Source organism: Barbus barbus (genome assembly GCF_936440315.1).
Source record: "Barbus barbus genome assembly, chromosome: 14".
NCBI classification, from domain to species: Eukaryota; Metazoa; Chordata; class Actinopteri; order Cypriniformes; family Cyprinidae; genus Barbus; species Barbus barbus.
In genome coordinates, this window is record NC_136742.1 from 13,328,960 (window position 1) to 13,346,903 (window position 17,944).

A 17,944-nucleotide genomic window follows, 5' to 3' on the forward strand; every position below is an offset into this window, starting at 1 on the left:
TCATTTTAAATTGCAATATTTTACTATTACTGTTTTTACCATATTTTTTAATCAAGTGCAGATTGGTGAGCAAAATATTCTTTCAAAAACATTGCTAAAAAAATCTTACCGACCCTGAACTTTTCCGTAATGATAGTCACTGTAGGGAAAACAGGTTGTGACTACTAATTACACTAGGTAGATATCAAGCACTCAGATGTTTCCAAATCAGGCATTTATTTACCTTTTAATGTAGCACATTTAAAGTAATGTTTTAGTTATGGGACTTTTGACAGATCAAAATCAGACATGAGGCCATAAAATCCAAGACATGTAAGACAAATCCAGTAAATCATTGAAATGCTTAAAATAAAAATAAAAAATACAACCATCAATTTTTCTTTCTTTACAATCCTAACATTCTGCAAGCAGCTAACTACTACTACTTCAGCAACATTTATATCAAAGATCATAAATATTATTTTCCATTTAGTCTTTGCTCCAGTAGAAGACAGATCACAGTGTTTTGCCCTACACAGGGCTTTTTGTTAAATGCTATTTTCAAAAAGTACAAAATACATTTATGCAGGATTTATACTACTACTACTATGTCAATCTATGAGGATTTTGGCGCATACTTTTTTAAATATAAATTTTGAATGGTATTACATTGTGCAAAATGCAGATAAGGTAAAACACCCCACTAGTCTAATACTTGCTATCCTGATTAGCTTACATTTATCTTAGTGCAACACGGAGGTAGTTTGACAACTACCAGCTTCTTTTCATTAACGCTTATTAACATTAATCTGCCAACTTAAACAACTGCATCTAACAAACAAACAAATCTACTATGGGTATGAGAATAACAACAAATTCAAAAAGCGACTGCTACTAACGTCCCTTAAATTTTTTGTTCAGAATCTTAAATATCCATAACATTCAGTTAAAGGAATATTCTGGGTTCAATACAAGTAAAACAATCAACAGCATTTGTGGCATAGTGTTAATCAACATAAAAATATTTTGATTTGCTTATTAAAAAAAGAAATATGGAGGTTACAATGAGGCACTTATAACTGAAGTAAATGAGGCCAAGCTTACCATTTTATAAATAATGTTAAAATTATTTGAGCTTAAAATGACATTAAAGACATTTATGTTACAAAAGATTTCTATGTCAAATAAATGCAATTTAAGGATTTAAAAGCAGAAATGTGAAGCTTACCATTTTATAAAATCATTTAAAATGCTTTTATTTATTTAGTTTTTTACTATCACAGTTTGCATATTATTTGGGCTATAAAGCTGTTTAAATCATTTTTACAGTCTTTTTAGGGGTTTAGGGTTTACAGCATTTGCATTGTCATGGGAAAAACTGTAAAATTGTAAATAAATATACACAGAACAGGTTAGAAAGTAATTTTTCACACTAAAATCATGTTAACATTCATACTATTTACCACCCGTGTCTATACTCTTGAAACACTGAGTATTTTAATGTTTATGAATTGGCCCAGTTTTCTATTTTAAGTGCCTTACTGACTGTATCCCAGAAATGATATTTGATTTGATTTAATTTTTTTTTTAAATAAAAGGTGGGACAAGGAAATTATTTTTTGTGATAATTAACATTATGCCACAAATGCTATCATTTTGAACCTGGAACATTGATTTAATGCAAATTCAAGAGAATAGGGCAAATCTCTTTCATTAAATAAATATCAGATTCAAATTGAAAGGAAAAGCATGGGGATGCTAACATTTTATTATTTTTTTTTTTTTAAATACTAGATTTTAGATGACTAGAATAAAGGTATCACTGCCAGCTTCACCAGAAGAGGGCACTATTGGCTTAGTCAGCTATGATTTTGATTGCACAACCTTTTTCCACTGTAGCATCTTTCCCCATATTGCTTTTGGTATATTCGGCTTTGGCACGTTACCTTGAATATTGATCGCTTTTGAATTCAAGTGACCATGCTGGCTGCTTAAAAAGTGTTATCAGAATTATTTTAGAATGAATCGAGATGTGGCACTGGAGAAATAATCAGTGCTACATACTTTGAGAACCTCAAATGAGAAAAGTGCCGACAACCCTTATGTTTGACCCTACAGTAAGGGCTGTGTTATCTCACTGTTGGACAGATGCAGTGGCAGATGCTGCCGCTGTGTCACCTGTTGCACAAAGATGAAGAGGAACCCGATCACAAGGGCAGCGCCAAGGACGGATCCCACGGCCCATGCACAGGAAGGCTCTCTGGGCTCGGGTGGGACCACTGGCTTTGGGGTTGACGTCTCCACTAAGAGATCCTGCACGCTTGACAAAGAGCCATTGTTAGGTAAGGGCTTGAGAACAAGAATGCTGCACATGAGAGGATAGAGATCGACGGAGCGCATGGAGGCCTTGGTGTAGTCGCGGCGGAAAGCGGGTCCACGGGCGACAAACACAGGGTGCATGCTGGGAAGGCTGTTGTTATAACCATGGTTTCCGACTGCAAATCAAGCATGTAATCATTAGACAACTGCAAAGATATTTCTGATACTGATTAGTATGCACATCAATGACATTAAAGGAATAGTTCACCCAAAAATGAAAATTTGCGGAGAAATAACATTGGAACAGATTTGGAGAAATTTAGTCTTAAAAACATCACAATAATCCACAACACAACTCCAGCCCATCAATTGTGAAGCAAAAAGCTGCGTTTTTGTAATAAACAAATCCATCATTAAGCTTTTCACTTCACAAAACATTAACTGACGAACTGGGGTTGTGTTGTGGATTACTTGAGGTGATTATTGTGATGTTTTTATCAGCTGTTTGGACTCACATTCTGACGGCACCCATTCACTACAGAGGATCATTTAGTGAGCTAATGATGTAATGCTAAAATTTATGGGTGAACTATTCCTTTAATAGGTTATCGTACTATGTTCTGCTTAAAATACGTGTAAATATTAATACGTACACATAAAAGATCCGTTTCTGTTCTGCATGACCGTCCAGCCCTCTTTGACCTCTATGATCAGAGGCATGATCCTGACATTGTGTCTGTAGTGGTAATGATCTGGGATCTCTTCCTTTTTATACACAAACATGTTAGGGTTGGCGTTCTTCAACGAATTGTAGACCTCTTCAAGTTTGCCTGGGTTAAGAAGAGAATAACACTCAAAAACTATAAAGCACGTGTCATCAAACATATAACATTGATGAGATAACATTTAAATGGCAAAATATGCCTATAGTTAAAGAAACACCCATTTAAAAAGGCATATTTTGTTGTGTTGTATTCAGTGATGATAACAGTAATCTAAATTACTTTCTACAATACAATATCACAATTTTATTAATTCATAATTTATTATGGATTTTCACACATTTGGAAATTTGTAAAATGATCAACTCTATACCAAATAATACCAAAAATATAAGATTAAGGCATGGTAAAACTTTCCAATACTTCATTTAGGGGTGGGCGATATACCGGTAAACACGATTATCCGGTAGAAATTTATCAATCGGTAGATATTTTGGACTATCGTGACATTGCTGTGCTAGACTATGTGGTAATAAAAACATATCGTACACGTTTGCACACGTTTTTAAGCATTGTGATTTAAAAACAAGTGATTTTAAGCCGTTGAAACGCAGTCAGCAGCATAAGAGAATGCATTTTGCGCACACTGTCTGAGAGACGGTGTTTCTGAGCACTGTCAGAGAGGCACGTGAAGACGGTGCTCAGGGCATGGGAGTATTGAACAGTTATTTTTGCTGCTTCATAGGCCTTGAATGGTTAAATACACACACTTGTATGTGTCCAATGCCTGTCTTTGCAAGTATCCTCGTAGGCACAGTGCAAAACACATGTATTGGACCTGGGCAGCTCTTAAAGAGAAAGCAGTCTAGTTAGTATTCCTGCTTTCTGTCATTCATGTTAATCAAAAAAGCAAAAGAGAAAAAATATTTTGCTGCTCCAGAATAAATCACTTTGTAACTTTAATAAGAAGAAATACATATTTAATTTACACAGTGAATAATATGTAATGTTTTCATACATTTGATTACTTTATACAATGTATATAGCATTTCTTATTTATTTGTTCTGCTGTAGTTTGTTTTGCCCCTTTGCTTGTAATTAGTTTCTTATTATTTAATTGCTGATAGTTTACTTGTCTTCAGTGAGCTTGCATTTTTATTAAGCTAGTATTAGTTTTTGTGATATTGACACTGAATAATGATGATATTGAATAATTAAATTTCTATGGTTTTAAAAATTTTGATATCATAATGACCTCATGCAAAAATAACTGAAATACTCTAAATAAAACGACTCATATCGTGATTTTGGTCATTTCGCTCACCCCATGGGTGATCGTTGTGATCCATGTGATCTTAAATCAAAATAAAATAAAGAAGTGGAAGAAACACCTAATTACATGACTAGTGTAATAAGCGATAACAAATGCTTTATATTCATTCTTACCTTCTTTCGGCAGAATGCCAACTACAGGGCTCTTGTCTATCCATGTGTAAAGATCGCGGCTGACGTAGGTGTCCAGCTCAATAATCTTATCATATGACAACTGTGTCATTCCATGATCACTCGTAACAATGAGATTGACTTTGTCATAAAGGCCAGCGGTTTTGAGCTTTCCCCTGAGGAATCCCAACTTCTCATCGATGTCTGCTATGACTACATCCATTAGTGGGCTCTCCGGCCCCAAGTTATGCCCGCTCTCGTCTGGCTCCTCCCAATACAAGACACCAAAATTGATGGCTTTTGGCCCTGAGAACCAGTCAATGAGTTTCTCAACTCGGGTCTCAAATGGCATTGATGCATTATAACTCAAATAATGTGTTGGATACGTTCCGCCAATTGCTACATCTGATCCAGGCCACATGGCAGCTCCGCTCTTCCGCCCAGCCTTTTGATTGGTGACCCACAACGGCACGGCCTCCTCCCACCACCATGCATCGTACACTTCAGGTCCCTCCATGGAAAAGGAGCGGTTGTGAATGGGGTCGTACATTTCGTTAGCAACAATGCCGTGGGTTTCGGCGTGTAATCCTGTCACTAAGGTGTAGTGGTTAGGGTAGGTCTTGGTGATGTAGGTGCTCTCCACTTGTTCCACCTGCACTCCCTCATCCATCAGGGCACGGAAATTGGGTGTGGGTACTCGATTCACATAGTCCCAGCGGAAGCCATCAAAGGACACCAGTAGCAGCTGGCTTTGCTCGTCCTGCTGTGAGCTCGATGTCTGAAGCAGTACTAATAAGCAACTCAGGAAGCAGCTCTTAATCACTAAGAGGTCTGGCATGATGCAAGATGTTCTGTGAATGGGAGACCTATAAAAGAGCAAATTCATTGTAGGCATGAATGAGGAACGAAAGAAAGTTTTGACGACTGACCACATTTACATGCACATATTTTAGTGATTAATATCATCAGTGTTGTTACAACTTTATCAGTTATTGGAATTCCTGTATACATACAATAGGCAAATTGCAAGATATGCACATTCATTTCAAATTTAATAAAAACACAATCCCATAAAAAAAAGAAAGTGAATGTGAAGTGACGTGACATTTGGCCAAGTATGGTAACCCATACTCGGAATTTGTGTTCTGCATTTAACCCATCCAAGTGCACACACACACACACAAAGTAGTGAACACACACCTGGAGCAGTGGGCAGCCAATGCTGAGGTGCCCGGGGAGCACGTGTTTATACAGTATATATTCAGATTACTAGAAACCAGAATGTTGGATTAATCTGATTAAGTTAATGTGTTAATAATTTCTGATTAATATTTAATTATCTTTAACATATGAATTAATATTAAAACACACATTCAGTTAATAATTGCACACAGGGGAATGCAGCTCTGTAAAAGATCAATATGGAATTTTTTAATATAAATTAAAATTAATTAAAAAGTAAAAATGTCATATTTTAATATAATATAAATATATATATTATATATATATATATATATATATATATATATATATATATATATATATTAATTGTTACTTTATTTTCATTTTATTATAATATAGTATAATATTGTAAACCAGTTAATGATATCAACAGGGGAATGAAGCTCTGCAAAAGATTTTTTCTCAGAGTAAAATAAAATGAAAAGAAATATGGGAAGAAAAAAAAACATTACACAACAATGACTCACCTCCTTATTAAATAAGAACGAACAACTAATACATCGTTTTAAAAAATCCCCTTACTATCTGTCTTGCAAAATGCAGTCGGTCGCGCATTGTTCTGTAGGCTAATATATGAATATCATTGCATGCGTGTACGGTCATGTATGTCATATTCGGTCATGGCAGTGCAGCCTACGTTCAGCGCGCCAGCTCAGTTAACAGGTGCATTTTTCTTTTACATAATGTAACAAACTAACTGAATACATTTCGAATTATAAACGCTCTAACAGGTTGAAACGGGTGTCAAATGTAACAAAATAATTGTTCAGTGCGTCAGTAAAAATGGAAGATGGTGACATCATACACAACGCAGCGCATTTCTGCAACACATAAAAAGCTCGCTTCTGGTGTCCTGCTTTTTAAATACATCTACCCTGTTGGGTCTAAAATAATATTCTATAACATTATCCCCAGCTAATCAGAGCGCTTCTCCGTTTAACAGTAGCTGGTGTCAACGAGCGGAAACCCGTATAGCTCAAGTTAGCGCAATGCTTGATCTATGACAACGCTTTATGTCGTTGCGATGCATTATGATATCAAGCACCCTCACGGTGACAACCGGTGCACATGCAATTAAACGAATCTAACCGGTGCACATGCAATTAAACCAATCTAACCGTGTGCATGCAAGTAAACGTGCAGCTTACCTCTGTGAACGATATTTGGCTCTGCAAAAAAATAAACAGAGGGTCGAACACAGGAAGTCCCGCCTATTTCTCTCTCACCAAAAACAATCTCATTATGAGAAGGAAACGTCATTGGAAAAAATCAATAGCGCTAAACGCTAACAACACTATCAATATTATTTTTATTGAATAATATGTTAGTGTCTAATAATATTTGTTGCGGCTCCTGAAGTCTAAATGATAGTTGTAAATGTCATCCATCTACTGTTACTCTAAATAATTACTTTGTTTTTGTGTAGCCTACAATATTTTAACCAGTGGGTAGGCCCTATAGAATGTTTTTTCTGAAGGATTTTCTTTGCTTAAAATATGCTGTGTTTGTGATTTATGATGAAGTATTTATGTTCTGTACTTCAATGGTCTGTCCGAAAACGATCAAAAACGCACGAGCAACCTTTGCCTCCTCACGCGAGCGGTTTGTGATTTCTGTCCGCGAGCGTCAAGTGAAAACAGAAATTCTGGCTAATCTATTTTTTGAACGTTACTGAAACATACTAGCCTTTTAATAACTGCCTTCTTATGTAAAAAGAATATGACTAATGCATGTTTTATTATCAACATTCTCCACCAGAGGTCACACAAACATAACCTTACATGGCCAACAATAGCAGTTTAAATATTAAGCATTTCAGTCTTAAATAATAAGTGTTTGGAAGTAGACGAAATGTGGTCTTACTTTTCTGGTCTTTCTGCTGTAAATACACACACTAACACGCATTCTCTGAAAGTCTCTGTTAAGTCCTACAAATATTAAATGTATGCAGAATTAGATGTAAAATGGGGCTTTTAAAAGTTTGAAGTGATAATGAATATTTCTTATATAATATTTTAATATGATGCAAGAGTATAGCTAAGAGTTTCAGAGGAGTTGGCTTCTCTCTGTGAGATCCGGGAGATGCTGCTGTACTCAGGCTTTGTGCAGATTCTTGACCGTCTCCAGGACAACCACATCCTGAGCAGCTTACGCCCCTCCTCCATTCAAGCCTCTCATCTCATTCAAGAAACAAGTGTGGAGTAAGAGCAGTGCTCTCCTCTAGAACAGGACGCGAGGAGTACAAGTGCCTGACAAACTACTATGAAGGTAAGAATCATCTTTTCCTTAATACTATCTGCATTAAGAGAGCGTCCAAACACATATAAACTAGATAAAATATTCAAATATTCTGTAAGAGTCACTATTGAGCTGGCTAATGGTCCCCCTGAGTGCTGTAAGTTTTTTTTAGATGAATTTCAACAGCCTAAATGATTTTCTACGCAGGATGTATCTGCTTTATGATGTTTTATTAATTAATAGGTTGACTGTGTGAGCTGGTGTAGCCTATTTTAAAGTAACTTTCATTAAGTTATTGTCTTTAAAAAAGGAAAGTAAACAAATTTCATGTTCATGAATTGTCTAGACATGAGTTATTCAACACCTGGACATGCTTTCATTTAGTTTGTATTTACCAGGGCTCAGTTAATCATTGCTATGTGACATGTATAATAAATAAACTATTTGGTAATAATCAAAGTAATGTTGTTACATGTAGTAACAGCTTCAACGGAAAGTTATTAGACATTAAGGCAATACTTATGACCATGATTGTGAAGTGAGACTTTGGCTAGTTCATTTTCACTCCAAATCGGAGAATCATGTTATGCTGAGAAACCAAGATTTGCACTCCAGATATACGACAGTACGGTTCACCGCATCTAATTAGACATGGATAAACGCAGTCATGCCTAGTGTTTGGCCTCAAGAACATTTAATATGTCTGGAAAAAGGAACAATTTTCCCTTGAGATCTGCATTCTAAACATAATACTTTAGAGAGCGTGGAAAGATACACCACTCAAAACCAATATTATTCATGAAAAGGGAATAAAAAAAGTTTGAAATTTTCCAGGTCATTATATTATAGGTTGCACTTTATTTTACAGTATGTGTCCTTACATATACTTATAGAGTACTTACCTGAGAAAGTACTGGGTAATATAAGCTAACCACATGGGTTAAGGTTAGGTTTATGGGTAGGTTCAGGGTCAATACCCAGTTATTAACCAGTTATTGTAATTACTAATTAAATAGTATGTGCATGCAGAACAGGACTGTAAAATAAAGTGCCAAGTTTTATTAAATCAAGTAAAACCTTCAAGTCTTTTTAGTCTTGATATATTCATGCTACAGGCATTTATATTACATATACATATTATATATAATATACAGTATTTTCATTCTCGTTGTAGAGTCTCAAGCCTTATTTCACATGAATTATCATTAGTTTGCCTCATATGTTAAAGTCTTGGTTTGTAGTCAGTAAGTATTTTAAAAAGCACATTTTTTCAGACTTAAGTGAGTGTGGTCTGGGATGAACGGATCCCCCTGTGAGATGAGTCACGATAGTGCTGCCACACACAGTGCAGGAGGTGGAGCAAAGCACTAAATGAGCCAAGACTTCAGGAGTGTGATTAGTCCCGCAGCCGTGTGGAGGTTAATGTGAGGCCAATTAACAACCAGCACACTCCTCTTATGGGAAGAATGCATTCCTAAAGCAGCTGCGATGATGAAAGACATCAAGGCAATGCGCCAAACACTATATCACAAATACATTGGTCAGACAGCTTTGCGGGAAAGCATTAAAAATGTGGGTGGTCCTGAGAGTAATTAGATTATAAGCACAATGCTGATGCATTGCTGTGTAACAGAAATTCATGTGATTGTGTTCTCAGCAGTAGTTTTGCTTGTCTGTATTAGAGTAATGAGAGGCTGTAATTGAGCACCATTATGTTCTTTGGTGATTGTCACAGGTCTGGCTGCTCTAGTGAGGAGTGACATTTAGTTTTTTTAGAGCAGACAGTCTTCAGTGCTGCTGACTCATTGGCTGGGTTTAGTTGCTATGGCAACCACCAGCTTTCTAAGATCCACAGTGAGATACAAGGCATGGATGGGAAGTGTCCATGTGATCAGTAAACTTCCCATTTTAACCATGATTTAGCTCAGAGGAATAGCTTCTGGTTTTACAAATTAAAACCAAATAATCTATCAAATGCATAATTTCTTCATACTTTTATATAGTTTTTCACTTACACTAAAATAATGTAGTCATTGTATAGTTTATTAATTGGCATCTACACTAAAAAAAACAACAGAAACATTTCACTCAAAAATTGCTAGTAAATTTCACAAACAATTACAAAGAAACAGCAAGTAATGTACTGTATTAAGCAAGAAAGTTTGAAAAAAAGTATTTTTCATTCCAATAATCTTTTATTTACAACTTTGAAAAAATCCTTTTGTATTTAATTTTATTTAAATAATCATATATTCAAAATATATTATTTGAATCAGCCTAAATATGTTAATTGTGAAAACGATTATACTGAATCCCTTAAAAAGTATGAGCAATTAGTTTATTTAGGTAAAATGTTTGATTAAACAGTTAAAATAGTAATTATAAATCGTATAATTATTAAAAAATAATAAATACATTTTATTAAAAATAATAAATACATTTTATTTATAAATTTATTTTATATTAATAAATAACAAAAAATGGATTCATTTATGTGACAAATATGCATCACATTAAGTGTACTTGTTTATGTTAAAACTGTCAACATGAAATGTATGGAAATTTTATATGCTATTAAAATACAATTTAAATGATGAAAAGGTAACCACGTTCGTTTCAATTGAAGGAAAGGATCAAGAAGCAAGGTATGTTAGGACTGCTACGCTACGGGGACGATACTGTTGGAAAAATGGAAGCTCAATATCTGCATTGTTGATTTAATTTATAACCCCAAAGACACACCATCCTGGTTACTGCAAGCAAATCCAAAGGTCTACTGTACCTTTATTGATCCAACAAGGCAATGAGATCATCTGACCACTTAAATTGATTTTAACTGTTTATTTTTGGCAACTCTAACCACTTCCTCAAAAGGCCATGGATGCCAGCCCAATACCTCAAATTGACATAGAGGACTGTGATGGCCTTGAGGTTGCCCCAGATGATCATTTGAGAAACCTGAAAGCACTGACAGAGAAGCTCAGGCTTGAGACCAGAAGGCCGTCTTATCTTGAGTGGAAGGAACGAGTGGAAGCTCAGAGCTCCAGATGCTTAGCCGTGTCAGAGGGCTCATCAGAGCTGGAGAATGGTGCTGGACTGAAGCCTGACGTCACACCTCAGAATTCCCAAGTGACTGCAGGAAATGCCCAGATTTCTAGAAGCCTTGGAGGATTTGATAATATTGATGAAGCTCTGGTTTGGCTTAGAAAAGAACTGGTAAGTCAAAACTGTTCAAAATCTTCATTTGTTGACTGAAGTTAAATGGCATTATTTCTGAATAATGCATGCCAGCGTCTCTTAAAATATCAGAAAACTTGACTTTTTATGACAAGATTACAAGTGACAAGTTTTAGGTAAAATGTCATGTGGTGCAACTCCCAAAAAAGGTATAATTAATATCATATAAAAATATAATTAATCATTTATTTGTATAAATAAAAAATACCTTAAAAATAGATAAAAAATAAAAATAAAAAAATAAAATATATATATATATATATATATATATATATATATATATATATATATAGATATATATATATATAGATATATATTTCAATAGTGATTATGGACATTCACTCATTTAAGGTGTTTTTCTTGATTTTATTTAACACAATTCATTTTAAAATGGATTGTCTCATATTTGTCATTATCATGTTCTCAAAAATTACATTTTTCAAAATACTTGCTGCTATTTTGCAATCAGCTTTCTGTAAGGGAAGAAAACAAACAGCATCCCCATTAGTTAGCTAATTTGAATGAAACAATGGAGTGAATGCGCAGGCCTACATTACCACATCACTGCGTGAGAGATTGCCATTCATGTTAAAGTGAGTGGAAAAGATGGTGAGCAGATGAGCATGAGAGGTGATCGCTCTCTGTTCCTCTAAGTGTAATCACTTCTCTTCCACTCAGCCATGTGGTTCAAGGCATACTTTTATATTCAGACCATTACAGCCAAGGCATGCAATGAGGCTCCTTTAGCCACATCAGAAGCCTTTCTTCCACCGCTTTTGCCCTGTGTGTGTCCATAAACATTTACACAAAGAAAATTGGACACAATAACCAAAAAATAGGGCAAGTTGCAGGACTTCTGAAGATCCATATCACCTCCCTAATTTTGAGCCCCTTGTTATGTGAAACTGGCAAACGCATGTTTTCTAACAAAGATGGATCTACATGCCCATGTTTGTTTAAATGGTTAGTAGCAATTAAGCAGCTGTAGGTTCACGCCAGGCATTTTGCCATGAGCCTGAAAGGTAGAGAGACTTACACTACCTTTTCCAAGTTTCGGGGTCAGTAAGATTTCTATTTATTCAATAAGAATGCATTAAATTGATCAAACGTGACAATAAAGATTTATAATGTTACAAAAGATTTATATTAATACATCCGTTTCCACAAAAATATTAAGCAGCACAACAGTTTTCAGCATTGATAATAATAACAAATGTTTTATGAGCACCAAATCAGCATATTAGAAAGATTTCTGAAGGATCATGAAGACTGGAGTAATAATGCTGAAAACAGTGTAGAAACTATTTTACTCAGAAATTGCTAGTAATTTTTTTACATTTAATTACAAAGAAATGTCAGGTAACATTGAATTAAATGTGAAATTATGAGGTTGAATAACTGAAATGGTGTTTTATTGTAAAAAGTATTCAAATGTTCTCTAAACTTTTAAAGGGAGTATTTCTCTGCAGGAAAGTGTATCTTGATGGCCAGTTGAGAACCCTGAATCTATTCATCTAATCTGTGTAAAATAAGTAAACATTGTCTCATTATGTCTAAGTAAACGCTTCATAATTTTCACTAGGAAATTTGAGGAGGCACAAAGTGATATAATTAAGCCTTAAAGGAATAGTTCACCCAAAAATGAAAATTCTGTCATTAATTACTCACCCTCATGTCGTTTCAAACCCATAAGACCTTCGTTCATCTTCGGAACACTATTTCATCATGGACTATTTTAACGATGTCCTTTCTGGGCCTTGGGTCAGAAAGCTTTATCAGATTTCATCAGAAATATCTTAATTTGTGTTACAAGTTTGAAACAACATGAGGGTGTGTAATTAATGATAGAATTTCCATTTTTGGGTGAGCCCACCGTTTATTGAGTTACTCCCACTTGTTATTCTTTCATAGATGGAGATGCGCATCCAGGACCAGCAGTTGGCCCGCCAACTTATGCGACTACGCGGTGACATCAACAAACTCAAAGTGGAGCAGACGTGTCACCTGCATCGCCGGATGCTCAACGACGCCACCTTTGGCCTGGAGGAGCGTGACGAGCTGTCGGATCTTCTGTGTGATGGACCCGTCACTCCAGGGTTTGGACTCTCTTCACCATTGCGCCTCATTGGTGTCACCAAGATGAACATCAACTCCAGACGCTTTTCCCTTTGCTAGCCATTTAACGCATGACCCAAGAATTAGTGACTCAAAAAGTGAATGATCTTGAAGTGAATGATCTTGGACAAATGTTTTGGAACCCAAGAGAACTGTTGTCACAGAACATCCTGTGTGCTCTATGTTCTTGTGCCAGTCAAACCTTTACAGTTAATCAAATGAACAATAGACAATGACTTCTAGAAAATGTCTGATCCACTAGCCATGGCTCTATGCCTTAGATACAGTCCTTGTTGTGGTCATGAGATATCAAATGATGTTGCTGACCACACACATACTCTGTTTCAAAACCTTGTAAACTATCAAATGCGTAAAGAGTGTTCCAAAATAGGCATCTTAATTATAGTGCCTCCAAGACACCTTGCCAAATTCTAAGGCAGCATTCATGGTGAAAGCAATCCCATAATACATTGCGATAAGCTCTGTGAGCATTGCAGACAAGGCATTAGAAATGTTGATTATTAATAAAGGTACATATCCATTAATATTGAAAAGTATTGATGAAGATGTGTTTTTTTTATGCTTATTAGTGCGTTAGCTTAGCAACATGTTAATGCCAACAGCACACAGCCATTTTTTCAGCTGCCTTCACTCCAGAATTTTTTTTTCCCCATTCATTTTTCCCCTATGGATTTTAAAACGTTTTCATTAAAGAGTTATAAGCCATAAACCAAACCAACCAGCTATGAAACAAATCACAACATAAACTTTGATTTGAAGCAAAAACATTTCTGATTGCATCAATCTTTCTATTGCATCGATTAACAACATTGAAGCTCACAGAAGGCTTTTCTTTAATGGTTTATAAGTTATTATTAAAAACCAATTCCCCAAAAGAGAAAATTATTGGTTTTTCACTTCTGGAACCAGAATGTTGCACTCTGTTGAGATAAAATGAATCAAATCTCCAAAGAGTAATGCAAATTGTGTGCCACACAGACTTGCTACCTATGTAGAGCACTCCAAATCAGTCTCTTGTGAAGTTCATGATTATGATTATGATTATGTAGGCCGTAGTGAAGCAGCTCACTAGGTTTTGGAACAGAGCCACAGCCTTAATTCAGTTTTGCTTATGTATGACACAAAATGTCTCAAGTAGTTACATGAGTTTGCATGTTTGATTTTTTTTACACACATTTGTATTTTATATGGAAGAATATCTTATAAACATAACTCGGTTGTGGTTAGATATATTAAAAAATATTATGCTTGGCATGTACAGTAAAGATGGCGTTTGCTATGTACAGTACAATAACATCCCAGTCTACAGATCATCTGTGGAAACATGCTTACAAAATCCTCTGATAATTCATCTAATAAATGTTTTACAGTACATTGTTGCTGAGTTAGTATGTTACTATGAAAGGGAGCAAGAATCGTCATTTTACCGCTTTGTGTACATTGAGCTGATGTCAATCTCTATGTAGCCAATTACTCTTAAGTGGTTCCATTTTGCCCAATTTGGGAGGAGCATCTCAGCAGATCTCCATCATTCAAATGACATTTTTGTAAACAAAAACTCCAACATGTGTGCAAAGGCTACGATAATAAGTGCTATTACTACACTCAATTACCTTATTTGTGGATGTTTAGGCACTTCCTGTTTGTTTGAACACTGGAGTATTTTGGTTCACTTGGTTTTCATGTTGATCTTAAACATTTGCTGTGCTTTTTTAATGAGTGTGAATATTGTGCTTGATAACTCAGTCAGAACAATAGGCCTACCTCAGAGAAAATGTCTTGGCTTTCTCATTCACGTTTCTTCAAAAGATGCAGTGAAACCAGCTCTGAACAAAAACTGAACGGGTGTGTTTTTCAGGAAGGTAGTGTTTCACATCCTTTCACAATGACTGGCTTTTGTATACAGCCAAACCATCCTTGATCAAAGATAAACTTCCAAAGCAATGTGGGACTTGACATATTGTCTCACAATTAGCAGTTTTAACACTTTCTTATAGCAATCGAATTTGATTGGTCGACCAGCTGATAGCGTGGAGACGTTTCACTGTTTTTTTGTATCGGAACTACTTTCAGTGATATTGTCTACAAAATTAAAGTTACTCAATATTAATTTCTTGTTTATTAAACTTAAAAATGCAGTATCACACTCACAGTCATGTTGTTGGCATAATATCTACTCGTGTGACATTGCTTAATCAAATAATGTTTTTTTTTACAAAACTGAATCTTTTGTGTAAAGCCACCGAATGCAACAATCTGGCTCCGGAAGTAAAAATCCCATTCTATTTTCTCCACACACTCTCAGAAAAAGCTCTCAGGTACAAAACTGTCACTGGGGCAGTACCCATTCAAAAATACCAATATAACAGTATGTACTTTTGAAGTACTTGTATGTACTAATATGCAATATTTAGAAATATGTAAGTACAAAAATTTACCTTTTAGCTTTCGTACCTTATCGCCCCAGTGACATCTTTGTACCTTTTTTTCTAAAAGTGTAGGGGAATTGATTTTTAATTATAGCATATAAGGCTTAGTTCACCCAAAAATGAAAATTATGTCATTAATACTCACCCTCATGTCGTTCCAAACCCATAAGACATTCGTTCATCTTCGGAACACAAATTAAGTTATTTTTGATAAAATCCAAGAGCTTTCTGACCCTCCATAGACAGCAATGCAATTGAAATGTTCCCAGATGTTGTAAAAATGTGAAATCAGTGGTTCAACTGTAATTTTGCAAAGCTACGAGAATAATTTTGGGGGCAAAGAAAACCAAAATAACGACTTTATTCAGCAATTCTTCTTTCCCGCGTCACTGTCCTCCGCCATTATCGAAAGTACCACTCAAGCATGCGCTGAGTCTTGTTTACAAGCAGAAGAATGTATACACGTGCATCGTGGTACTCTTGATAATGGCGGAGGATGTTGTGAGCTGTTTTTTGAGACCTTTGGTGAGCCACAAGGTTGTTAATCAATGACATATGCTTTTGTTGAAGCCATCAGTCCACATTATTGCAATTTATGTTTTAAACATATGTGTTCAACAGCAAAATTCCTGGTGAAAAACTACATTACCCATGAATCTGCAGAGAAATCTCCACCAGTCAGTTGTTCCAAATAAACTCTTTAGCATTCACCAACCCCCATGAAGCACTGCAAATGATGCAATAGAATCAGTGTCCCTACGAAAATATTTTAATGTCTGTTATGCATATTTTGATTTACTATCACAATATATACCAAGTCATTAGTTGAATATTTCTCTGTTAATTTAATGTTGTAATTCACAGTGGTTTGTGGGATTGTAGTTCTTTCCCTCATTACAGAACAGTCTTGAACATTTGTGCTTTTGTCTGATTTCCAAATACTTTTTAAAGTTGTGATTCACCTCATAGCTGGTTGACAAGGCTCATGGCGGCTTTTAACTTTTTAACAAAGACTTTTTAAAAAATTAATTGGATAAACACTTCCAGAACCAATGGTGTTGAAAAAGTGGGTGGGCACTAATGCACTCTTTACTGTCTTTATAAACCATCAAGACACATGCTGTTTTGGAGCTATTGTCTGCCACCATTCCCCAGTCAACTTTAGCTCTAATGAGAGACCAGGTCTCTCTGTATCATTTTCTCCAGTGCAGCTGTCTTGTCAAATTACATCTAACGTGACATAAGCTCCCAGCTCCTTGTTAGCTCAGGATCAGGGTACTAACCTTTGACACCTTTTGTGTGTCCCTAAAGCAGCTCAGTTTGTCAGGATATGCTTCTTGGCTCCAGTGTGGAATGAGGGTTTTACACATGCATGCGCCCTGGAATTAAAGGTATGTGCTGTGTGTGCGAAGTTATGCGCCATGTTCGTCTTCAAGAGGCGTATTATTAATGAACGACTTAATGTCTTCTGCTCGAATAAACTTTTGGCACTGTCGTTTTATATGTACGGGTGCCAAAGCTTGTTCTGGAGCCATGTGATAATGCCAGATGGTGTCTTTGAGGACTCTAGCTCCTGCTTTGATGGCAAGGACTCTCCAGAACAAAAGAATTAAAAGGGCAGATTTATTGCACAAGTTTATCTTATCCAAAATTAACCTTCTAGGTAACCTCAAAAAGAAGTCAGGCCAGGTCAAAGCCATCTTGTTTCAGAGGTAACATCCGCTAATGAGAGAGGGAATGCACTGTGGGATACGTTTAATCCTACTTATCGTTGCATGATAGCTACATGCTTGGATAAATTGAGCAGGCTTATGCCTATGTTAGGGACTCTTCTTACTTGCCTATTTTTGTCTAGGTTTTTATTAGTCATTAGTTGTGTGTAGGTCTTTTAAACAAGTGTGAGGAATTTGGAGCACAGTTACAGAAATTCCCTGCTGTGTAAATGGAAAATAAATGTACTTAATATATGTGAAATACGAATGTGAACGTTTTAAAATGTAAATTATTCTTGTGATGCAAAGCTGAATTTTCAGCATAATTACTCCAGTTTTCAGTGTCACACAATCCTTCTGATATGCTGATTTGCTGATCAAGAACATCTTGTTCTTATCTATCTTTCTATACAAATGATTTATGTGGGCTAATGATGGTCAATCTGGATTGCTAGTCAAGTGCCCCCTGCTGGCAACAATGGTATAT

General features: G+C 35.7%; 2 protein-coding genes across 3 annotated transcripts; one reads left to right on the forward strand and one right to left on the reverse strand.

The window, feature by feature from the left end:
* Positions 1 to 7: 7 nt before the first annotated feature.
* LOC306880327 (ectonucleotide pyrophosphatase/phosphodiesterase family member 5-like) lies at positions 8 to 6,921 on the reverse strand. 2 transcript variants are annotated; one of them, XM_079433804.1, is made up of 4 exons: positions 6,854 to 6,921; positions 4,467 to 5,329; positions 2,952 to 3,128; positions 8 to 2,474 (listed from the first exon to the last, which is right to left on the reverse strand). In XM_079433804.1, exons 2-4 carry the CDS (start codon positions 5,299 to 5,301, stop codon positions 2,092 to 2,094), a joined length of 1,395 nt encoding a protein of 464 aa, XP_079289930.1. In that variant the 5' UTR covers positions 5,302 to 5,329; positions 6,854 to 6,921; the 3' UTR covers positions 8 to 2,091. The 2 variants fall into 2 exon arrangements, with proteins under 2 accessions (XP_079289930.1, XP_079289931.1); XM_079433805.1 differs by having other exon boundaries at positions 6,173 to 6,860.
* A 965-nt stretch (positions 6,922 to 7,886) lies between these two features.
* LOC306879879 (protein FAM167A-like) lies at positions 7,887 to 14,687 on the forward strand. Its single transcript, XM_079433106.1, has 3 exons — positions 7,887 to 7,973; positions 10,570 to 11,159; positions 13,092 to 14,687. Exons 2-3 carry the CDS (start codon positions 10,821 to 10,823, stop codon positions 13,353 to 13,355), a joined length of 603 nt encoding a protein of 200 aa, XP_079289232.1. The 5' UTR covers positions 7,887 to 7,973; positions 10,570 to 10,820; the 3' UTR covers positions 13,356 to 14,687.
* The last annotated feature ends 3,257 nt before the right edge of the window (positions 14,688 to 17,944 follow it).

Coding starts and splice junctions, on each gene's coding strand:
- LOC306880327 (XM_079433804.1), bottom strand. CDS start 5,301: ATGCCAGACCTCTTAGTGATTAAGAGCTGCTTCCTGAGTTGCTTATTA. Junction 3,129..4,466: donor TGGCATTCTGCCGAAAGAAG/GTAAGAATGAAT, acceptor TTCTTAACCCAG/GCAAACTTGAAGAGGTCTAC. Junction 2,475..2,951: donor CAGAAACGGATCTTTTATGT/GTACGTATTAAT, acceptor CTTGATTTGCAG/TCGGAAACCATGGTTATAAC.
- LOC306879879 (XM_079433106.1), top strand. CDS start 10,821: ATGGATGCCAGCCCAATACCTCAAATTGACATAGAGGACTGTGATGGC. Junction 11,160..13,091: donor TTTGGCTTAGAAAAGAACTG/GTAAGTCAAAAC, acceptor ATTCTTTCATAG/ATGGAGATGCGCATCCAGGA.